Source organism: Asterias rubens, chromosome 1 (genome assembly GCF_902459465.1).
Source record: "Asterias rubens chromosome 1, eAstRub1.3, whole genome shotgun sequence".
NCBI lineage: Eukaryota > Metazoa > Echinodermata > Asteroidea > Forcipulatida > Asteriidae > Asterias > Asterias rubens.
In genome coordinates, this window is record NC_047062.1 from 32,691,894 (window position 1) to 32,717,152 (window position 25,259).

The 25,259-nt window shown below is 40.5% G+C and overlaps 1 protein-coding gene across 5 annotated transcripts in view; it reads left to right on the top strand.

Moving 5' to 3' along the window:
* LOC117293746 (girdin-like) overlaps positions 1–25,259 on the top strand; it is an 83,594-nt gene that overhangs the window by 39,424 nt on the left and 18,911 nt on the right. For all 5 annotated transcript variants that reach the window (XM_033776177.1, XM_033776201.1, XM_033776193.1 and 2 more), the window contains 13 exons: positions 7,243–7,455; positions 8,075–8,209; positions 11,363–11,602; positions 15,274–15,432; positions 17,250–17,535; positions 17,771–19,155; positions 19,567–19,694; positions 20,232–20,321; positions 20,797–20,928; positions 21,322–21,397; positions 21,847–22,499; positions 23,484–23,589; positions 24,452–24,597. In XM_033776177.1, coding sequence (XP_033632068.1) covers positions 7,243–7,455; positions 8,075–8,209; positions 11,363–11,602; positions 15,274–15,432; positions 17,250–17,535; positions 17,771–19,155; positions 19,567–19,694; positions 20,232–20,321; positions 20,797–20,928; positions 21,322–21,397; positions 21,847–22,499; positions 23,484–23,589; positions 24,452–24,597 — 3,749 coding nt within the window. The remainder of the gene's footprint in view (positions 1–7,242; positions 7,456–8,074; positions 8,210–11,362; positions 11,603–15,273; positions 15,433–17,249; positions 17,536–17,770; positions 19,156–19,566; positions 19,695–20,231; positions 20,322–20,796; positions 20,929–21,321; positions 21,398–21,846; positions 22,500–23,483; positions 23,590–24,451; positions 24,598–25,259) is intronic.

Genomic DNA, 25,259 nt, shown 5'->3' on the forward strand with positions numbered 1-25,259 from the left:
TTGACAAAAGGGTGGAATTCCCTGCCAATTGCGTAAGTGCCAATTATTTACCATAAAATTGAGCCATAATGGACTCCTGTATAGCATTCATCAGTTTTCTAGTACAGTCCTCAGCCCACACCATAAACTCAACACCAAACTGAAGGGAGATCGGGGTTAGTGTAGACATTATTAGTGAAAGGCAATTTTATTGTTTTATGTTTGTTGAAGCTTAGAATAATAAATAAATGACTCACAGAGTGTACATGGAGTCACGTAGCAAGTTCGTTCAAAGGGTAGCTTTTGAAGACTTCTGTGCCATTGTCATTTTAATTTCACATTTTGTCAATTACTTTCAATTAGACCATAGCAAAATAAATTCAGGAAGTGTGACCAAATATTTGTGTACAAGAACTATATATTTTTTTATCATTACAAATATTGATACTCTGAATAGAAAAAATATTTTCAAGTTAAAAGTAGGCCATCGTATTCAATGCATGTTGAGTTTGCAGTTTCATCAATGTCAATGAAACTTGAACTTTCATTCAATTGCACTCTTTTATATCATCTAGCGTCAGATGAAAAACGATCCCTGTATTTGTTCACTCTACAAAAGCACAGACGCTTTGGACGTAATGAAAAGCTGAGTCCGTCTAGAAATTTGTTAAAAGCAGAAAAACCAGGATGCTGTGTGCAAGTGGGGCTTGGAATCTAGAACTAATATAAACCTTTGTGGTTAAAATTCAACTATGATATTTATAATCCTTAAAAAGAAATCGGAAAGCTTGTCTTTTATAATGATATGTGACACCCAACTCAAAAAGCAGGCACTTTTGGGAATTAGTGAAATGGCATTGCACATGAGGTAAAATGTTCATATTCATACAGTCTTAACTTACTAGCCTTCATGAAGTTTTCTTTGAAAACTTTTATTCTTAGGACTGTAATTTAATTCCACGGTGGCATGGACTCTGTTGCCCTGATCTTGGCCTTGGTGCCCTTCAAAAGTATCCCATGATGGACTTTTAGGTTTAAAAATGGAACTGCCCTTTGCAAAGTGAAAATGGCCTTGCCCCCTCAAAGATGAAATTCCAGGCCTGTATTCTCATCCGTTTGGTGACCAAGTTAACTAGGTAAAACCCTAAGGTATACCTTGACTTTAATGCCTTCTGAAATGTTCCATTCTAAACATTTCCTCATAGAGGTCCCCTTTACCATGAAAAAGTGCCTTGCCCATACATTCAGAACAAAGTATCAACACATGTGCTTTCCTTAACACAATTACATGTAAAGAAAGGAAATAAAAAGGGCTTCACCAATCAATAATAAATAATGGGATTAAGAATGTTTGTTCTAGTGTGTGTGAGAGAGTTTTCAAAGCTTGCAAATTGGGCCTAGTGTGGATTTAAAGTACTTGAAAGCTTTCAAGGAGATTAGCGTGCTATTGTTGGCGCTAAGCTGTGAATTCAGGGTTGGTGTAGGTCAAACAGGGTACTCTACATTGACAGTTATATTGTAATAAGCTAGACTGCATACCAACACACTCATTCATGTTTGGTTTCTAACAATGGGTGTGTCTACAACCAGAAACATTTTCTACAGGTTGTTTTTCTCATGTGTTAATCAAACATGTATGCCAAACTCATGTCCCGTTTTAATGGCGAGTAAGTCGTCCTAATTTAGGATGGGTTCAATGCGTCTTAAGTTCTATGATTACGGAACTTAACTCGACCTATATATAAGTCCTAAGATTTATTCTAAGTAGGGAGAGTTTGGTTAAATCGACAGTTTGGATGTTGTGTAGGCTAGGGGGTGGGGGGCAGTACATGTACCAGCACACAGTGACAGGGCTCGGATTTTACACTGGAGCACAGGTATGAGGCAAGTGACAAGTCTGGCAATCTTGTGTTCGAATAATAAAGTCACACTGAAATATTTACAACAAAATTAAGTGGATGTTAAAATTACTCGTCTGATAAACAACTCTCAATTCTATTGAGTAATGAAGTACACATGTTGTCCGATTCTACCTATAAAGACAAATGAGACAAAACAGTATGCATGTTGAACTGTTCACTTCAGCATCATTGAAGGAGCACTAAGGCCTTTATGCAATTGGCGCCTGTGTTAAAAAAATTATGCAGCCTGACTGTTCTTTTCAGAACTGAGAAGTCTCCCGATTCCCGAACCCCTGAACATCTATTCTGCGGTAGTAGGATAAAGCAAGACAGTTCTCTATGAACAAACTCTACCTGGCAAGTAGATACACACATGGTGTTACCGCAAACCACATACATATACAATTAATTGTTGATTTTAAAAAAAATTATTATAGGGAAGAAACTGTTCTGCTGACATTGTGTTCCTCAGGAGTTAACTGGTCTGTAAATAATGTACTTAAACTGAGTGTTGCAATTAAGCTGAGTAAATACTTAACTCGTTTAAAGAAGGGTTTACTACGCTTCACCACCGTTACTGTGGCAACCCATCAACAACCAGGGCCAAATTTCATAGAGCTACTTCAGCGGAAAATATTGCTAGCAATCTTTCAGCTAAGCAAAAATAAGCAGGATACCAGTTGTACATGTGACATGCTATTTTGGCTGGTAACCTTATTCTGGAAAGCATAATTTTCTTACAAGTGCTTTCTACTTTTTGTGCTTAATTAACTGTATGAAAGCTCTTTCAGGGCCAAATTTTTGTTTGATCTGGGAAGCCATCTATGAAGCATTGAATGCCACACCTTAAAAATAGGAAGACTTTTACGCAGTCAGAGTGAGCGAGCCAACGACACAAGATGATCTGTCCAATTCTTGGCGCACTTTTTCACGTTGTTGTTGCAGTAACCGTGACCACCATGGTGACCAAGGGTGTCTTTGCAGCGAGCCGGTGCCCCGATGGATGGGTGCCTTATGCTGAGTCTTGCTACTTGGGTCTGGATGGATCCATAAAGGGCAACTGGACCACTGCTGTGATGCAGTGTGATCAGAATAACGCATCTATAATGGTCCCAAGCTCAGATGGCGAAAATGCCTTTATACATCATTCATTTCAGCGTCATGACCAAAGTTCCTTTGGTGTTTGGATCAATTGTAATGACGCTGAAGTTGAGGGCGAATGGAACTGCTACGAGGATGGTCAAAATCCGACCGAATATCGGAAATGGGAGCCAAACCAACCAGATGATGATAGATATAATAGGGATCAAGATTATGGCTTCATGATAACCAGTGTTTACAGCACAAAGCTAGACACCGTGATTGGCAGTTGGGGTGATGCTTGGGAGGTTAAAGTTTTCTTTGTTATCTGTGAGCGTCCGCAAGGCAACTGTGATCAGTCTGCTCTGGATATGTATTGCCTGACGGCAGATGAGTCTACTGGCCGCTTTACACCTCGCTGTCTCTTCAACCATACCCTGAGCAGTTATCCAACGGACACGGTAGCCACCTGCGGACAACGATGTATGGAGCGCCAAGACTGCCGCTCGTTCAACATCAAGCGGAATTCATCCGGTTCAATGCCACGTGTTTGTGAGCTCAATAACGCCACACGCTACCAAGTCTTGGGGGAGTATTTTCAAGAGAGTGCCGGTTGCTACTATTATGACTTCAAGTGTTTCTAAAAGAAAAATGGAACATCTTTAAGATGATTGATGTCTTTGGTGTAACTTGACTAGATTTGAGCAAAGAACTTCTTCGTGATCCTGTAGGAACTTCTTCAAGATCCCTGAACAATTGTTGTGAGGAGCAAGAAAAGAAAAAGAAAAAAACTGTTTTCTCCTAAAATTTTGGCTACATGAACAATCATGTGTAAATCGTCGACGTCATGTGCATGGAAAAAGGACATGATAAAAAGTTATTGGAGAAAGGGAGTATGCAAATTACTGTGCACAATTGTGATTCAAGAAAACTGAGTGTCGATGATACAATGCAACAATCATGCTATACTTCTTTGTCAGATATAATTGTATTGCTTTATGGCCGGCCTTTTGTTACTGGAGAAAGGTAATTTGTGAGCATGGAAAAAGGCATATAGCCTTACCATGCGCCCTTCTTCTGGGCAGACGATGACAAGTCTTATAAGAAGAATGCTGGCTCTCTGTTGCCATGGTCACTTACACTACCATTACATGTATACTCAGCTCATCTTCAGGAGAATAACACTACAAAAGCATTGTCTCTAACTTTTATTGAGTAGAACAACAGACATTTTGTTATGGAAGTAGAACAACAGTCATTTTGTTATGGACAAACCCAAACTTTTTCTTCTCACTATTCATGTTATTTGTGTATATTTCCCTCTCCCCTTTTGGCCCAGTTATCATTGCTGATAGCTTTGTTGCGCACTCTGGTTAAGATTTTGCACCGGTTTTTAAAAACCTTTTTGGAGCTGTAGATTGTAGCTTTTAAAACTGTTTACCCCCCCCCCCCCCCCCCCTCATTCCAGCAATGATTCTAGCCACTTGAATTTGTGATGTTCAGTTACCGTGTCATGCCTGGCGATTTAATGAATAATTAAAATTTCAAACTTCAACAATCAAAATTAAGAAGAAGCCTCAAAGGAAACTGACTGGGTAAATTTGAAAAAAATTGGGTTGAACAAATAAAATTACTAGAGGAGGATTCAAACCTGTGACCTCCAAACCTCTTTCAACTGAACTATCTATATCTAGCCTTAAAGATGGCAGTCTCCTTATTTTGTCAATATCTTCGTGAAATGGCTTCTGATTGCACCTCCCCCCCCCCCCAACAAAAATATTGATATAAATGTTGGCAACCTTTTACTGAGAGAAACGCATGAAAAATTAAAATAATAGTGAACACTAATAAGTTACTGTGCTTGTTCAGCTTGCATTATTTCTTTTTCATCAGTCAAGCCCCTTAGGCAAGGAGAGTTACATTAAAACTTATTAAGCTAAATAGTATCAGGTGTTACTTGTAACCTTCCATTGGGTTCCATGACTGACTGTACAAGCATTGCACATTCATAGTTAACCCTACAAGATCAGCAAATTAAAAACAAACAAATGACTGGTGAATTTTCTTCCAAATTTGTGTATAAACCATCCAACCTTGTACTTTGAATGTCTGGATGTAAATGAATTGAATGTTTTGGGTGAATGTGTGCATTGCCTGCGATCAAACTCCATGTTGTTTATCCTCAGTTCACTTCATCCAATTGAACTTTGGTTTCATTCCCACCACATGTAGGTGACCTCATTTATTGTGTTTGACCTCAATGGGGTCACACTTGGGCCCCAAATGGTTGAGTCTTGGTACTTGATTGCTGGGTTACCAGCCATGTACCAGGGAACCATTGTGGGTCTATTGTTATCATTGGTTTGTCTGTGAATTATTTCTTAAAGGGAAGCTAAACGTTTTATCTGTAAAGTTATCAACTCTATTTGAGGACTTATTAAATGTTGAGTACCAATATCTGCAGCCCTGGAATTATACAGAGAATATGTAGGCTATCCCTATGGCCTCCTTTGCTCTGTTCTTGGCCTTGGTGCCCCTTCCGTGGCCTTGGTGCCCCTTCAAAGGTTTCCCATAGTCTTTAAGATTTTCTGAAATGTGTTCTTTGCAAAATGAAAATGTCCTTTGCCCTCTCAAAGATGAATTTGTTTGGGTCTGCACAAGTAGATGGTATCAAATCCAACTTTAAAGTCTTTTACATTAGAAGCCAGTTGCAGTCAGTCATGCAAGTAAAACCATCAAAAGCGGATGAACAGCATCTTCAGTGACTCCTAACTGACACCTCAGCAACAACTATATGTTTTGATACTTGTTTTCCTTTTTAAGAGAGCGTTTGTGACTATGCAAGGGGAACTGTTTACATATCGTGTTTGCATAGATCAGGAGGCTACTACAGTAAGATACACACAGGGATATACCGCAAACATTCTATTCGTGTTGGTAGTTTTACAGTATTATTGCTACCTACATGTACATGTACTTCCAGATATCTTGTTTGCTACTGGAATGATAGAACATGACAAGAAAAGTTGTGAAACCATTAGGGCCAATGTCACATGAGGCAATTAACAGGCAGGTATAATAAAATTCTTCCTGCTTAAGTTTGATTTCTGATTTGTTTGCCTTTGGAAAAATCAAACAAATTGCTTTTAAATTACCTGAAAAGTCTACTAAAGCCCTGTGTGTATAAATGTAGATCAGCCATAGTACTCAATGTTTCCAGGGACCAAGTATCATGCCAGTTTACAGGCTAACAGTTTCAAGCAATCTTCAAAAAAAAGTTTTTTGTTTTTCACATTTATTTTCTTGTCGCATAGTTCTTGTAACCCTGTTTTTAAATCATCCAGGGTTTGATACATAAGGAAAGGCATTTTTTTCTTGTAAAGGGCATCCCAATGAGGAACAGTTATATTTGGACTGGAACTTTTCAAAGGGCACCAAATCAATGGCCTCCCATGCCTCCATGAAGGCCTGAATGTCTCTGATTGTCTCTGATTGTCTCTGATGCTACCCTAGTTTTCCTTGTGCATGCAGTGCAGTTGGTTGCCTCCAAGTTGCCTGTAAGAATGTACTCCTGTGGTTTGGCCCTTAGACTATGATGTTTTAACATGACACAAGCCGCCTTCCCCTTTGGTTTGTCAATCAATCCAACAGTCCCAAGTGTAAAGTTGTAACCCATACTTATTAGTCTAAGGAACACAGGGGGATTGTAAATTATGCAGCAATTGCCAGACATGCCAGGAATGAGGTTGACTGGTAAGAATATCCCATATTAAATGACAGACCAATCATCATATTAGCCTGGCTGTTAAGAATCCTACAATGTACATTGCTTTTGTTCTTGTAAAAGCAAGAGTTTTTCCTTTATGGTGAAATGTAAAATTTCTGCTGGAACAGTTGAAGGCATCAAGCCTCTATCAAGTGTTCGAATCCCAGCCAAGAAGCCTGCAGATATTTATTTGGGGTTTTTTGCAGGCTTCACAGGCATGATATTTTCCCATTTTTCAATCACAATTTGTTTTTTGAATAAAAATTTGGGGGAAATTATTAATGTTTGTGAAATAATGAATAGCTCAAATTGTTCTGCTCTTTCCCAAAGGCCATACATGCCCTGCACCCTAGCAAAGGTGTTGGGTTTGAATCCCAACAGAGTGATTTGGTTGCGGATTTTTTTTAAACTCAGGAAAGTTTAAAACCTCAGGAAAGTAAAAAAGTAAAAGAAGTAAAGACAAATTTAAAAAATGTATAATTGAGTTTGTTTTCTTGATTCTTTCTTATTCTTCAGGACATCCTTGATCAGCTTTTAGTGATGAAGCTTCCCAACGTCTTGACACTGAGTAAAGATCCAATGAGTGAAGATGCAATCAATGAGATGCAGAAGCTTCTCTTACTGATGCTGGGATGCGCTGTACAGTCTAGCCAGAAGGAGGTCTTTATTGAGAGAATCAAGCAGCTGGAGATTGACGTCCAACATGCTATTGTGGTCCACATCCAAGAGGTACGAGATCACCAACTTGTCAACCACAGGCCTGCAGTTTCATTTTTGAGAGGTCGTTTTCATTTTCCAGTGGGAAATCTTCAAAGCAGCATAACAAAAATTGCAGCAAGTGATCTTTGCTGAAATTCATTTATAATTCAATCAAGAAGGAAATTGAGTTCACTTGAGAATAAACAGATTTAATTTGGAAAATGACCCAATCATTTTGAATACCCTTCTACGGTGCCCAACAGAAAAATTTGCAAAAAGCCCTGTTCGGTCATCACTCGATGTTACGTTACCACTCATGTTTGGTCATTTATAGCAGCTCCGTTTTGCATAGCTGCTTAAATACAAAGCAACATCCCACAAATGATGACAAAGTATTGTCATTTGGATGCACTCCATCAACGACAGAAGTGTAGGTTGTTTTTTAAAACCTTGCGTTGGGGGCCTTTTTTTCTTCCAAAAAGGCTTCATTTCAATGAACTACTCAAATTTATATCGTAGTTTCAGACTTTTTGTTACGAATGACTCATCTCTTCAGATATCAGGTACATTTATACTGTAACAGCAATTTATGTTAATGGATTACTACGAAAGGCTTGACTTTGTTTTTCCGCTTTTAATATCTCCTCAGATAACGGACAACTCTGAGAATGTCGTAAATCTTCAGTTCGGGGAATTAATAGAGCAGGACCAGCAGGAGAGCCTGTCCAAGAATATGTTCAACCATGTCAAGAGATTAGTCATGGAGAGGGATGATTACGCTGAGGTAATACTTCGGATGTGGCCCTTATTAGTCCCCGCCCATCCTGTGGGACCCTGGTCACACCCCTATGGAGTCCCAACCCCACTTTGGGTTAAGCTGGCCATTAAATCTTGACCGGTGTTGTAGTGGTCAGTAGCATGTGTCATAACAGGGTGCAGCTTCTTTTTTTTCTTTTGCTTTTTTTCCAAAGGAAGGGGCTCAATTGTGACATTCGCTGTTGTCATAGTTCTTCATTTACATGCGCTTTTCTCTCAATTCTCCTTTCTGCCAAATCTGCATTTAACAAGTAAAAAGACTTGTCCAAACCATCGGCTCAGTGTTCCTGTTTTGACACCACAACACCTTGTAAACTATTACGTGGTGCTGTGTAAAGAAATTGTTCTTAGACTTCAAAAACGTACATGTAGCTCTACAATACTGAGTGTCGAAGCGCCTTGAGCATCACTGAGTGACATACATGTATGAGCGATTGAATAAGAAGCCAATATTCTTGTTGTAAATTTGAACACCTTGTCTTATCTGTCATTTACATGAAAATGTACAGGACTTTTTGGACACCTATTGTAGTTTTGAAATTTCCAGTAAATTTTGACACCCTTTTACCAAGTGGAAAACATGTAATTAAAGTTCATAAGGTTGTGTAGAGTTACAACTGTTACGGTGACTGAACATCAAATTACAGACAGAGATGAAGCTGTGAACACTGAACTTCCTGTCAGTGTGGAAACATTTAATTAAGGACTCATTGGGAGCTCACTGACATTGCTTTCCTGTATTGAGGTGATGTATCTTTGCCATGGCTGTGCCGAAACCTGTTGGATAAACATCGCTGTGAATGCATATTATATGCATAATGTATTAATGAGTAAGTCCGCAGAGGACAGACATGTAGCACGATGTATGTACTGGACATGGGTGCGCTAAAGCTGTGGATCACACAGAAAAAACACCATATTTTAGGTGCGCTATTTTGATGCGCTGTCTACTGTGCGATTTCGACAAATGTTAGGTTTTTCTGACGGTAAACAATATTAGACGCAGTAAGGAACAACATGGTTACTGGAGATATTGCCCAAAATCCTGAGCGAATCTGTCGATGCAGGAAGAATAATCCCTAAGAGGAAAACAGTTTTGACAAATTTTATTGACAGTAACGCTTCTCATATTAAATTCTCAATTATCATATCTTTTTTACATACATGTACATTGTAAAACCTCAGTGAATGACTTCCCTTGTATAGCAGAGCAGAATCCTACACAAATGTTTTCAGTGTGTACAAAGTATGTTCAGTCAAAATATTTTGATATGCAAAAGTGCTGCATGAAATCGTTCCCTGCATCTTACTTTGAAAGAAATGTTTCTCAAAACATTGACGGCTGCTGTAGACTTCTAACCAAAAGTCGTTAATGGCATTATTTTTCAAAGTGAACACCTTCCCTTTAAATTAACCTGTCTTAGGTATGATCGAGATGTCAGAATAACCTCACCACAACCCTACTTTGAAATTGTTATTTCCCCTTTTGCGAAACCGCAGATCTTTCTTGTCACACTCCTAATCTGCTAAACTAACGACCGTTGTATGCTAATCAAAATGGGCAGGAATCATTGCATTAAGATTTGTCACAGCCAATGCAGTCCTTAAAGATGCGTCGCCCTATTCTTTTTAGCCAACTCAGGCCTGGAATTTTATCTGTGAAGGGGCAAGGCCTTTTTAATTTGGACACGCCCATTGGAAAATCTTTTCTTTTTTTTTGTGAAATTTTCGATGAAACTCCTACTAGAGGTCAAGAGCAGGGCAATGGAGACCATGGTGTGCGTTCGTGTAACTCCAGGCCTGCAAATTGAAAAAAAAAAGGAAATTTATATACTAGATAGCTGTTTCCTCAGTCGAAGTTATATCAATTGTGGTTTTCTAAAACATTAGAGCATCGTTCGTGGTGTTCCAAACCACTAGAGCATTGAAGCAATCCTTTTTCTCATCCCCTTCAGATTGCACGATCTCTGTAGAATGCAATGTATACATTATGCCCATGGCCATCTATGTACATGTAGCCTGGTGTCACAATTGTTCCGAACAGTTATTCTCAAGTAAAAATCAGTCTGCCCATGGCTAATCTTACCCATGGCCATCTCCCCTGGTTGAAACTGGAGTGTCTGCAATTGTTACCTCACTGTTTACGTCTCACCATACATGCGATCCATTCACTCTGCAGACTGAGCGCAAATACCATGTAACCACCTTGAGGTCACTCAGGTCATGGACTCCAGGGTCAAGGTTCAAGGTTCATTTAGTTGGAAACATGACAGTTACATTAATGGTCTGCTAATGCCATTAGTGCATTCCGATGGCCTGACCAGGTTATTCTAGGTAGCACACCATGGAAGAAAACTGTCAAGTAGAAGAGAAGTCGTGGGAAATCTGAAGGGGGTGTGTTTGTTGCGTATCTGGTTACTATTGGATACAGTATTATGCATCCAGATTTGGTTACGCAGTCCACGCCATTAACCAAGAGGAAAACTAGACATGAGGTTTATCATTTCTAATGGCTGCCAGCTTGCAGTGTGCAAGATAACAGAAAATGTAATTGATCTTGTGTCTCGCTAAATAAGTACGTGCTGAAGCCATTTGCCTCACACAGTGACATGTATGAAGTTTCAGATTGGGGCCCGATTTCATAGAGCTGCTTAAGCCACAAATATTGCTCAACAATATTTTGCTTAGCAAAAATGAGCAAACTGCATTTAACAGATCATATGTGATATAGTATAATGTCTGGTAAGCATAATTTGTTATAAGCTATTTTTATGTGTTTGAGCAGGCCCACGGCCCATTTTTATGAAGCCTGTTAGCCCAAATACATGAGAAAGATGCTTTGTTGTAGTTGCTTCTCTTCACTCAGGGGTATAAATGGGTACCTGCGAGGGTAGAGGTTGATATTGTGTTTGAAAAAACCTTTGGAGTGCCACGGCAGCCCAGGGATGTATACTCCTAGGGAATTGAGAAAGAGGAAAGGAATGTTATGGACCCAATAACCAGAGCACTAACGCATTGGAAAATGCATTTATTTTTATTATTTTTATTTTCAAGAATTTTGATATTTGTCAAATGTCATTCCTGATATCATTTATTATTTCCATTCCCTCAATACCTACAGACCATCATGGAACTCAGTCAAGAGAAAGAGATCTACCAGGCTACCATAGAAGGGCGGAGGGTTGTCCCGTCTCCAACAAGCCCAGGATCGGACAGGAGGCACATCACGGTAGAGCTCGCCGAGACCAAGGCCAAGCTAAGAAGGACGAGGCAAGAGCTAGAAGAGAAGAATGAGATGGCGCTGGAGTATAAAGAAGAGATTGATAAATACAACGTGACGGTGCAGAAACTACGGCAAGAGGTGAGAGGGGAAAATGGTTGAAGGGCTTGTATACGTTTGGTAATTGAAAGCCACTGTTTGTTTCAATCCTACATGTATTTAGGGTGTGTTCGATTAGCTTCCCCAGGTCGACCCTGATCTGCCCCAAGTATTCGAATAGCTTTGGTGTCATTCCATGCGCTCCCCGGGTCGGCCCAAAGTGCCCTGCTTGTGGACAGGTCATTTAGGGCTGGCTGAGGTGCATGACGTCACCACAGGAGGGCGAGAGTGATCATTTTATAAGCTCTTGTCAGGGGCTCACCCGAGTGAGCATCGCGGGGTCGACCCAGGGAAGCTAATGGAACATTCCCATAGTTGTAAATAAACCATAAACTACTAAACTATACAAATGGTGTTGTGTAATGCCAGAAAAGAACCCAGTTACACTTATCGCTAAAAGAAGGTGTTTGCTTGGGTACGCCTGGCAGTGGCTGCCGAAACCACCGCAGCACCTTGTAAACCTACAATATGGTCCCATAATTAAATAAAATTTAAAAACCTGTGTTAGAATGTTTTTTTTATGGTTACCAACGTGTGCTGTATAAGACTACTTGTAGATTACTTGTTTATTATTATGTACTTGAGATACCCTGGGCATTGCGTATAGAGGTCATCTGGTCAATGGATGAATCACCACTCATTGTACACCCTTATACTTTACTACACTACCTTCATGATATAAACAGGATATTGGCATTTCCCTGGATACATTCAGCCCTGTCAATGCTGCTCTTACTGGCAAGGTGAACCAAGTTGAAAGCAAAGCCTACAAAGACTTGGCCAGTTACGGGGATAGGGCCTTTTCCAACATACATATGTAGGCTACATGTAGCACCAAGACTCTGGAAATCACTTCCTGAATACCTCAGACAAATACACAACATCACTCTCTTCCAGCAGAAACTTAAAACACACATGTTCATGCTTGCTTTCCCACTGACTTGAAAACACTTCAACAAATTCTACGTACTAGACATGCGCCTTAGAATGGTTGACAGGAAATGTACCCTATAAATGCTGTATTAATATTATTATTATCAATTTGATGGCACTGCTAACTCCTGAATGTTGTGCTTACGGCATCCTGTAAAGCGTGTCATTCAATAGGTTGGCAATCACTCTCACCCCCCCCCCCATCAATTAATAGCCAGCCTATAACTTACAAGTACATAGCACTTCAATATTGTTTTTATGGCTTATTCAAAACTTCAACCTGTTTTTAACCTTGGGATAGTATGTTGCATGATGATGTTCCAACGTTTGTACGTTTCAATTAGCACATTGAAAAACATATGCCGAATTAACCTACATGCGAACCATCTGGTTAAACTGTAATGAGAAAACTTTGTGTACAGTTGACAATGGAATTTGTATTCATCAATATAATAGCTTGGATTGATTGATGTTTGTAAGTTCAGCTTCGGGGCCATTTGTTCTTTTGACACGCATTCATGCCGTAATCAATATTTTTGAAGAGTAAATCTTGCAAAAATAACTTAATGTCCTCACGATTTGATGCAAGCACAGTCTTTCGCAAGTGCTGATAACAACACAACATACATTAACAGGTATAATGAGTGTAACAAAAGCATTCAAGTTTAATAGAGGAATAGAGGAGACAAGAGGCAGAAAGCACATAGAAAAAGAATCACAAAGTTGAATTTGACTTTGGAGCCCCACTTTAACTCAAATCAGACTGAACCCTTAACCGAGTTTTTCACGATTAATCCTTGTATAGGGACATTAGTTGTAGACTGGGAAAAAGACGGAGACGGCAGCAGCCTGTTAAACAGTCTCTCACTACTCATTGTATATTCAGATAACAGGTTTAATGGGTGTAACAGAAGCAGTCAAGGAATAGAGAGAGCGAAAGGCAGAAAGCACACAGGAAAAGAATCACAAAAGTACAATTTTACCTTGAAGCCCCTATAAAATCAGTCTAAAGGCCTGGTCACACTGCAGCGATAATGAAAACAATAACGACAACAACGCAAAGAGAACGCATTGGTTGGGTTGCTCAGTGTTAAATATGCACACGCTTATTCAACCAATAGGATGTGCATTGTAAACGTTCTCTTTATCGAGGCCTGTCTGTGTGACCTGTCAACCTATTTTAGTTCAATGAGAACCGAGTGTGTTCATGATTAATCTTTGTATAGGGACATTAGTTTGTAGACTGGGAACAAGACAGAGGCAGCAGTCTCTCATTTCTCATTGTATGTCAGATCATGTAGTAATCCCCATGCCACCGATTGTCACATTTGGGTCATCTGGGTTGATATGAGATGAATCATTCAGCACAGGGCCCATTTGCGTACAGCTGTTAAGCAGACAATGCTGCTTAGCAAATCTCTTTCAGACATTTTTACTCAATGTTTCAACTAGCTTGCTGTAGGATGTCTTCATAAAGAGTTTCAGGGTTTGCATGGTGAGATTAGATATTGAATTCTTGTTGGGGGGGGGTGGTAAATTCATGTCAAAATCTCCTTTCTTGGAAGAAGCATTGGCTGTAAGAAAAGCCATTTTGGTTGTGTTAATGTTTCAACTAGCGCTTGCTCTACATGTAGCAATGCTAAAGTACATAGTCTCCATGAGTCTGGGTTAGGATCACAAATTATGCAAGCGATTAATTTGCCTCTACTGCTCATTCCACTGTGGTACTCCCTGAGTCACGCATAGAGGTCATTTGTAGCAGGTTACATCTTCAAGTTTATTAGGCATGAACAAATTGAACCGCTGGCAGGTGATGTAAAATGGAAAACCAGGGTTTCACACTCTTGAGCATCTTTAGCCATTTTCACCTGAGAGAAATAAGCAAGGGTCCCTTGCATAATTTTAGCATGGTTGCGAACTTGCACCTCGTGTGAAAGGATAGTAATTTTATTCTGTCCATACAAGTGATAATGGATGGCAAATTGAGAAGATTTCACTAGGGACAGTCCACGCTTCAATTAAGCAAGGGACCCCTGCTAAATGGCTGTCGTATGTAAAGGTTTTTTGGGGGTTACATTGCATACTATGTACTCTGTGAGATACTGAGGATGTCATTCAAGCGTGCAATGATCATGTGTACTGTGTGATCAATGGGGCTTGGCGCGAGACTTGCATGAATTATGTATACCTTGACACCGAACTCCTTCCATGCTTGCATATATCCACTTACATGTACACAGACCATTAAATTTTGATCCATAATTTATTACAAGTCAGTCTATGATAGAACTCTGCATTCATTGACCACTACTCTCAATGGTTCAACCCATTTAAACTTTTCAAAGTTGCATTAAGTTTTGCTTTATGCAAGACCATGATTGTGTTATGAATGTATTATAACATTTAAAGGGAAGTTGTCAAGACTTTTTTACGGCAAGGACTTTTCCAGCAGTTTCTTATTGACAGTTAATATAATTTATAATCGGGTGAGGTTTGCGGTAACTCTATGTGTAAATCTTTATTGAGTAGTGTTGGATATCTAGGTTCAATGCATCCTAACATCTATGATCTTAAGATTAATCCTAAGTTAGGAAGAGATTGGTGAAATCAATGGCTGATTATGTTCATGAGGTCCTTTCATAGGTCCTGTTAAGAGAATTAAGACAGTTATAAATTTAAATATAACTGGTTTTCCTAATGTTGTTTGTTCAAAACCACAGAACCTTGAGTTATCCCAAGATGCCAGATCAGCGAGGTCATATCGAGACGAGTTGGACGTGTGGAAAGAGAAAGCATCCAAGGTGGAAAAGTATGAGAAAGAGATTGCCAGATACAGAGAGAAACTGAATGAGCTGGAGTACCTCAAGAGGAGAGTAGAGGTAAAGAACCACAAATACAGCAAAAATGTTTTCCATCTGTTTGCCAGAGAACCACCAAATAAAGCCAAATTATTTTTCCCTCTTTGATTTGTGACACATTTTTTAACAGTTGGAGGCCAAATGTTACATTTATCCATCAGAACACTCTGGTGGTCCATTTGATTGCTGGTGTACATTATGCCTAAAGGAATGTCCCTTTGCACCCGGAATGTGCCCGTCTTTTGAGACGCTCTCTAAACAAAGCATACTGAGTGTTCAGTTTACTCTAAAGCAAAAAGTATCATGTTTGAAATGTACCTGGGGTGTAGGTAGGGTTGTACTTGTAGTTCCCCAGGAATTTCCTAGTGTTAATTAGCCTGGTACATGTAGTTGGCTACAGATGTACAGTGTGTGTCTGTCTGTCTGTCTGTCTGTCTGTCTCTCTCTCTCTCTTAATGATCTTCCCACCAAAGAAACTCGGTAAACTCCCACAAGGAGATATAAACACCAAGTTTTGAACAGCCAATCTCTCTAGATGCAAACATTGGTTTAATGTCTATGATTATGAATTGCACAAATCAAGAACTTGTGATTCAGCAAAAAAAAATCAAACACTTTCGATCTTGGCTGTGCTCCGTGGTCATAATGGGTTGATGTGGCTGGCAGCTGAATGCGCCCTTGCATGCCTGCTTCTCGAACACGTTGTAGCCGCGTTCTTCGCAATTCAGCTCTAGAGTAAGGACGGTTAGCCCCCCAAATTATTATAACTACATGTAGACGACAATACTTATTGTAGTCTTTGTGAAATCAGTGGTTTTATTGGTAGGATTTCAAACCCAAAACCTTGTGATTGCAAGTCCTGCAGTCTAATGATACAAAGTACCTTTAAGTCAATGACACTGTACTAATCATTCATAGACTGAAACATAACACCATCTCATGTGCGACTCATGAATGAGGAAGTTAACATCAATAAAGTATAGAATAACAAACTCCGTTCAATGACTGCCGCTTAAACGCCACAGGAAATCCTTTCATAATCCAACCCTTTTCCTTGATCAAATTCAGCAATGGAAAATTCAAAATAAAAAAGTGTATCTTTTTGAGAAATTGTGATAGTGTTTTCGAGGAAACAACACCCTGTACCTTTGTATTAGTTTAGTTTGCAGTTTTTGATGGAAAAATAGATTCAAGGTTTAAGCTCAATTTAACCCTTCAGAGACCCAAAAATTTCAAGACATCTGCGAGATCTGAGCTACTTCCAGTCCAACAATAATGTCAAATGTAAAGGTCATGACCCATATTGACGTTTTCCAATGTTTTCCATGTTAACATAGTATATCTTTGTTTCTAAAACAAAATAAACTTTCTGTTTCAATTTTTTTTTTTTTTTCAGACAATTTGTGTCAAAAGCTCAACAATATTTGTAATTTCTGTGCTTATGGTGATGTATAGATATAGAAAAGTTTGCGGTAACACCATGTACATGTAATAACAATCTCTCAATGAGTTTGGGTGGTTCTGAAAAGAACCGTTGGATTAACTCGACGTTTCGATCAGTATGCTTATGGTGATGACTATACAGAAATGAATAGTCTCTAATGCGTTAACAATGTGTAACCCTCAGACTATCTGCTAATTCGATAATTTGCTTACAGTGAGCAGAACTGTGAAATTTATACCCAGGTTTGTCTGCTTTTGTTTACAAACAGTTAACAGATCAATGACATTGGGCCCAGGACTTTGTTGTTATAAAATAACATGGTTAATGGCTTAACATTTGAAAATCTGATTTAGTTACTATTGATTAATTTTCCTAAACCCCCCCCCCCCCCCAGGAGTTACGAGAGGACAACCAGCTTCTCCACGAGACAAGAGGCCTCCTTGAAGACCAGCTAGAAGCCGCTCACCACAAAGTAGAGAAGGGTCGCGAGGCCGAAGGTGACTGCCTTCGTCTCCGAGCTCAGCTAGAGGCCATGGAGGAGGAGAAAGACTTTGACCGTAAAAAGATCCAGGAGTTGGTGGCTGAAGTCTCAAAGCTTCAGCTGGACCACAAGCAGAGCCTGGATGAATCAGCGTCTCTAGGAGTGGAGTTGGAAAAGGCTAAATCAAGCCTATCGCCACGTGAGTCACTTTTGTGTAATCAATATCTTATAGGCATGGATCTTTACAAGTTTACCAAGCTTCATGCCTGATGCTTCATGGAGGCAACGAAGGTGTTTGCCTCCATGTTCCTTGGTCAATGCCTCGGTGCCCTTGAAATGCTCCAGTAGAAATTTAATATTTTCTCATAGGAGAAAATGCCTGCAGTTGGTTCTTTAAATCTATTTCAAACAAGTTTTTTTTCTTTGTCTTATAGTTGGAAACTCTTTGTCAGCTGAGTGCAATGAGTCTGCTTCCTCCCGCATCCTGAGACTGGAACGAGAGAACCAGCGCCTTCTTCAGGAGATTGAGACAATGAAGGATGCAGCCATGCTGCAGAGCAACACCCGTATCTTGGAGATCGAGAAGGAAAATAACAGACTCAGCCGCAAAGTGGAGATGCTCCAACAGGCCAGCAACACGGACATCCAGAACTCCCTGGAACTGGAGCAGGAGATCAACAAGTTGAAACGAGAGAAGCAGCAACTTGATGAGACCATCAACACGGTGCGGGAGAACGCTGAGAGGCAGAGCAAAGAGTGGTCGATGGAGAAGGGTCAGTTGGAGGAGACAGTGGAGAAGCTTAGAGAGAGGAACAAGAAGGATATCGATCAGAGGGTCAAAGACGTCGAGAAGGAGAACAAGAAGCTAGTTGAGGAGATGCAGGAATCTCAGATACAGATATCCAAACTGGAGTATGAGAACAAACAGCTTGATCGGTGTCAGGAGAAACTGAAAGAGAACTTGATCAGAGTGGAGACTCTTGAGAAACAGAACACAGAGCTGGACTCTGAAAAGGATAAGATGAACCGGAACATTCAGACCTTGACGTTAATGTGTGAGAAGTACGATGAGGTGGAGAAGGCCAATTCAGCTCTTCAAATTGAGAAGCAAAAGCTTGAGAGGTCTGTGGAAACATTGAGAATAAATTGCCAGAAACTTGAGCAAGTTGAGACTGAAAATGTCAAGATGAATGCTGAAACTCAAAAGATGAAACGCTCTCTGGACACTATGCGGAATGCCACGTCAAGAGTAACTGAACTTGAAGGGGAGAAGGAAGAGCTGGACAGGAGAAACAGGCTCCTGCAGAAATCCCTGGATGCCCTCAAACCAACCCAGGACAAGGCTACCCACCTAGAGGTGGACAACCTCCGACTCGAGACTGAAAAAAGGAGACTTGAAAACAGTGTCCAACAAGTCAAAAGTAAAACAGAAAAGCTGGAAAAGGAAAACCAGGAGTTGGAGAATGAAATAGAGCAGCTCAAGAAGAATCTTGATGCGGCGAGCCTTATTGCCAAGCGAGTCGAGGAGCTGGAGACGGAGCAGAAGGTCTCAACTACTGAGAAGTCAGGGTTGGAGAAGGAGCGGAGCCAGCTGAGCAAAGAGAATAAGAGACTGCGGCAGTCACTGGAGTCCAGGGAGAGGTTGGTTGATGAAGCTAATGCTCGTGCTCAGGGACTGGATCAAGAGAATCGGCAGCTACAGAAGGCCATCAACAAGAACAAGGAAGCTAGCGAGAGACTGAAGGAGTTAGAGAAGGACAACAAGGAGTACCTGAAACATGCTACGATAGACAAGAAGACCCTTGCAACATTAAGAGAGGTGAGTTATTATACCTACATGTGTAGCATATCATCATTGATAGCGGCTTCTTGCGCTCATATCCGTCACTCAGTGAGGCTCAAGGAGCTTCATCAGACAGTACTTTCCTGCAAGGTATGTGGGACTACGTTTTAAGTATGAGACTTACTCCTTTTACATAGCACCATGAATGGTTTACAAGGTGCTGTGGTGCAATATGTAGCCAATCAAACCAGGAACACCGGGACGAATTTTTTTCTTTACAAAGTGCACTGGGTTCTTTTACGTGTGTTACACAACACAAGTTGTGCATGAAACAGGCTTTCTCATTAACATGGCTCACTTCTTAAAGAGGTCTTCACTACAGACCAAAAAGCCTAAACTTTCCTTCATGTAAGTATTTAAACGGCTTCTTTACCATTTCCATCGTAGGAGTTGGTGAATGAGAAGATCAAAGGTCAACAGCTGACTAACGACCTTGAGAAACTGGCGACTGAGCTGGATAAGATTGGACTGGACAAGAACAAACTCCTTCATCAAGAGGTGCTTGAGGATGAGACGTAAGTAACAAGCAATGTTCTCTCCTAGTTTCATTCCAAGAGAACGCGATGAGAAATTAATGGAAGTGTATATGATGTACATTTTGTTCCTTAATTCAAAGCTGCCAAATAAGTTATATCCCTAAATCTGCCGAAAAAGTTCCATGAAAGAAAAAAAAATAATAATAATTGTTCCGATGAACAACTTTTGTCCCTGTTATGTTGAATGTATTTTTTAAAATCTCCCTGATTACTACATGCACCCGTTTGCAGCTCCGTTTATTCCTTGGGTCATGTATAAATGTTTCTCAAGAGCTATGGTAAAATATTTCTTTTCTGTTTATTCATTCGACATTTAGGGTATTTGGTTTTTGTTTAAGTTTTTGTTTTCAATCATGTATTTGAATTATTTTGATTGATATTGTCCTCTTTGATTTAATACTAGCTGAATTCATTAATGAATTGCTATAGAAATATTTTGTCCGTCCATTGTTCCTTACAAGCTTTAGTTATTTATTTTAAAGATGTCCTTTTGTTTGATAATTGATCTGTTTGCAGACGATACAAACTGCTTCAGAACAAGATGGAGGATGCAGTGCAGAAGAACATGCAGATCAAAGAAGAGAGGATTACAGCTCTGGAAACTAGGTAAATGAGACTTGTCTAATGCTAATCCATAATGCTGGTCTTTAATCCTGTCCTTACCCAAAGCAACTCAAGTTGACTGCAATCAAACCCCCTCTTCCTTACTCAAAACTGGGTTTCTTTGCCCGTCAAATAGGTTTGAGAATAGAAGCTTTCAAATAACACTTTATTTTGGCCTAAATTCTCAACAAACGGATGTTTAGAATATTACATCTCATTGATATCAAAGCAGATGTTTCAGTTGTCATCATGTATAATGCCATTTAACTCTTCCAAAGAAGTGCCTGATCTTGCCGCAGGGCACCACAACATTTAAATGAATACATACCCAAGATAATCCAAAAGAAAATCATGCCAAAAAAAATACAGCGTGAATTTGTTTTTTCGTTGAAGTTTTGGGGCTGTAAGTTGCCTGGTGTTCCATGGCTCTTGTTTTGTGCAGGAATGATGAAAGTTTTGTTCTGCCTTTTTGTGTCAGATTGAAAGACTCTGTGAGTCAGAACCAGCAGCTTACCGAGGAGTTGAAGGGAACCAAGAGAGTCTATGAGGTTCTTCAACAACGCCATGACGAAGAAAAAACCATGTCTAGCCCCGGGGACTCCAAAGTCAAGTAAGAGATTTAATCATAATAACTAGCTCTTATATACATGTAGCACATTTTATGATAATGTGTCAATGTGCTTTGCATTAGTGCCCTTGCGCCAACAACAATCCTGTAATTTTTCTCAGCTCACATGGTAGTATATAGCCTGGACATCTTGCTCAAGATCAGGATTTGAACTTAGATCTAGTTTGTTAGACCACTTGGCCACGACACACTATTTATTTGTTTAATACATTTCCTTTCTCAGGGAATGCCCAAACAGTTGCCAATGGTTTTCAGTTTGGGCCTTGCATACAAAACTACATCAAATGTGTATAGTTTACTTTTAGCTGAAGGGTGAAGTCACATCAAATCTAACACCAAAAATAACAGATTATTTTTTCATTTTTTTTTCTTCAGGAGAACGGACAGTGATCGTCTGCATTCCAAGCAAATTATGCAAATGAAGGACCACCTTGTAGAGTTAGAGAGAACGGTATGTGGAAAAGCTCTTACTCATGGAATTGCTAAATATTTGTACAAGTTATTATTGTTTGTAAAACTTATTTAACACATTTCTGGTGATGAAATCTTTTTTGTGTAATGAATCATCTATCATGTGATTTCTTAGGGATTTTTCCTGTTTTGAGAATTTTCTCAAATTCTTGAGCATTCAAACTTTCTTGAAAGAAGTAAAGCAGTCACAAAAGTTTGATACAAATTGCCTACAATATGTTCAAACATGTAGCTTTTTTTTCTTGTAATTTACAGAGTCTGCAAATCTCCTGAAGTGTAGCATCTAGGAGGTTGTACATGTAGGTCTAGAATAAGGGGGACCCCAGGCCTGTAAGCCATTTTTTTTTAGGAATTTTCACATTTGGTAATTCTCATCCCTGAATCATTCTATGTTCATTCAGAAAACAATATTGGTTCTTTTGTTATTAGAATGCCACCCTCCTTGCCGAAAACAACAGTCTCAAGTCCCAGCTACAGAGTCTCCAGAACCAGGTAGAGACTCTACGCTCTGAGAACAAAGCTCTACAGGCCAAAGTAGAGTCAATCCATGAGAAACACATCTTCATGCAGTCTCAACAAGCTAAGCTTCAGGTCGAGAACAGCACGCTGCAGTCACACAACGCCTCCCTGCAGTCGCAGTACACCGTCATGCAGAGTAAACTCACCTCCCAGGAAGCTGACTATGACAAAGTTAAAGACCGTCTGGGAGAGCTCCTCAGTAACTATGAGGCTCTGCTCGGCGACCACGAGACTCTGGTGCAGCTCCACGATACATTATCTAGTGAGTACGAGGCCTTGACGTCGGAGCATAAGTCACTGAAGTCCCTTCACCGTGGGATGAAGGGCGAGATGAAGGACTTAAGGAATCGCTGTCAGGACGCGGACATGAAGTCAAAGGAGTTTGACAAGATGCAGACGTCCATGCGGGAGGAGGAGAAGAAAATTAAGAGGATGCGGACGGATAATCTCTCCATGGGGTCGCTACAGCTGGAGTACAACACCTTGTCTCATGCTCATGTTAGACTCAATCAGGAGTACAAAGAGGGTGATGAGGAACTGAAGAAACTGAAATCCCAACATAGGTGAGTCAAATGTCTGAAAACAGAAATAGATATGGTGCTTGACAAATCCTCAAAAGGTGGCTGATTTGAAGTAGATGTAGGATTGTGTATGGCCCTTTTTGAAATCATGGCAGCCTCAGTCATGTTATTTCTACGGAATGATTGGGATTCGAACTGCCTCAAGCTATCAGGCTAGCTTGGTGGTCTAGTAACAAGACATCTGCTCTAGATAGCAATGCAAAGGTCGTTGGTTCGAATCCCACCGGAGTGGTTTGACTGTGTATTGGGATTGGAACTGCCTCTAGCTATCAGGCTAGCTTGATGGTCTAGTGACAAAACATCTGGTCTAGCAATGCAAAGGTCGTTGGTTCGAATCCCACCGGAGTGGTTTGACTGTGTATTGGGATTGGAACTGCCTCTAGCTACCAGGCTAGCTTGGTGGTCTAGTAACAAGACATCTGCTCTAGCAATGCAAAGGTTGCTGGTTCGAATCCCACCGGAGTGGTTTGCCTGTGCATTGGGATTGGAACTGCCTCTAGCTACCAGGCTAGCTTGATGGTCTAGTAACAAGACATCTGCTCTAGATAGCAATGCAAAGGTTGCTGGTTCGAATCCCACCGGAGTGGTTTGACTGTGCATTGGGATTGGAACTGCCTCTAGCTACCAGGCTAGCTTGGTGGTCTAGTAACAAGACATCTGCTCTAGCAATGCAAAGGTTGCTGGTTCGAATCCCACCGGAGTGGTTTCCTGTGCATTGGGATTGGAACTGCCTCTAGCTACCAGGCTAGCTTGATGGTCTAGTAACAAGACATCTGCTCTAGCGATGCAAAGGTCGCTGGTTCGAATCCCACCGGAGTGATTTGCCTGTGCATTTTATTTCACAAAAGAACTTGGGAAAATGCAGAGTATACAGTGCTTAATACACATTTGTTAAGGGTACAAACCAAATTATATTCTTTATCCCGATGCAAAACCTAACATTTCTGGAATGTGTTTGTTACTCAGGAACCTACAGTTAGACTACACCTCTCTACAGGGTTACTTGAATGAGATGAAAGATCAATGTACATCAGCTGAGATGGAGAGTGCCAAGATGCAGCACCGCTGTGAGGTATGTGTTCTAACCCTTAAGAGACCACTCATTTCTGTATCGTCATCACCAGACATTGCTAACCTTGATGATTTTTTGCACCGCTATTTTCAGGTAAAAATGTCAGGGAAAAAAAAAACTTTGGAAAAACTTCAGTCACAACATGGCGAGTTGAGTCAGCTCGAGTAGCGTCAGTTAGAATTATAACACCCCTTGCAAGTATTCTGCCTGCTCATTGGTTTAGAGCGCGTCACATGACATGTCTTAGTTTCGCTAGACGACGGCCGTGTGATAGTGCGTCGGTTTGCCATGCGCTAGTCCGAAGACTAGCACACGGCGCCGTGCGATAGTCCGACAGACTAGCACACGGCGTGCAGTACCCAGACGTCCGTTGCGTGTACGAGGATGATAAATTAATAGTCTGTAACCATTTCGGATTGCACGACACTACATGCAACACAGTAAGTAAAAGTGTTTGCAATCTGTATTCGCGTCGTCCGTGGATTGTAGCATTCAGGTCTGTAACTTAATAATAATAGTACAGTATTTAGAAATGTTTGGGGTGTTATAAAACAAATATTGACTGCTTTTACTCGTGCAATGGTTAAAAACTATGACTCCCTTGGTGATCCCCGGAGCGTTCTATTTTCCCTCGGCTTCGCCTCGGGGAAAATAGAACGCTCCGGGGATCACCTCGGGAGTCATAGTTTTAACCATAGCACGAGTAAAAGCAGTCAATATTTGTATACTAGTAGATGTAGAACCAGCCATACAGTATGTACAATTCCATAAAGTTTATCCAGAAAAAAACCTCTGACTCCCTGTCACTTCTACTTTCTCTTTAGCCATCCTGACCGATTCTCTTCTTATTTTTGTCTTGAAGATGTTGAACCAGATAAATGGAAAGCTAGAGGAGGAGAACCAGAAGCTGATGGAGCAGTTGAGTCAACTCCTTGCCCAGAACTCTGAGATGTTGGTGGATGCTCTCGAGACTAAAGAATATCATCATGAAGAGCAACATCAGCTAGAGTGAGTATTGGTCCGGTAGTGGCCATTTCAATATCTTATACGTGGCGTGTCGTGGCCGAGTGAATAAGAACAACAGACTCAAGCTCTGATGTTTTTATGTTTTTGTTCAGGAGAGTGTGGGTTCGAGTCCCAGTCGTTACACTTGTGTCCTTAGCAAGACATTTAACCATTATTGCTTCGTCCTTCGATTGGGATGTAAAGCGGTTGGTCCTGTGCGTTGTGTATCGCACGTTAAAGAAGTCAGTGCACTTATCGAAAAGAGAAGGGGTTCAGTAGGTGTTCCTGGTCTGGTTGGCTGCATATTGTGCCACAGCACCTTGTAGACCATTACATGGTGCTATGTTAAGTAGTAGGTGTTCCTGGTCTGGTTGGCTGCATATTGTGCCACAGCACCTTGTAGACCATTACATGGTGCTATGTTAAAGGAGTAGGTCTCATACTTCAAGCTCCACAATACCTAACAGGAAAATACTTTTTGAGCGTCACTGTTGACGGATAGGAGCGCTATATAAGAAGCCACTATTATTGTTATTTATACAGGCCAGTACCAGCCAATTTTGACCCTCATAGCGCATGAACATTATTACCCGGTCACTGGGCCATTTATTTCATTCCTTAAACCATCTTAGATGTAGCTCCATGGGGAGTATATGTAGCGCACA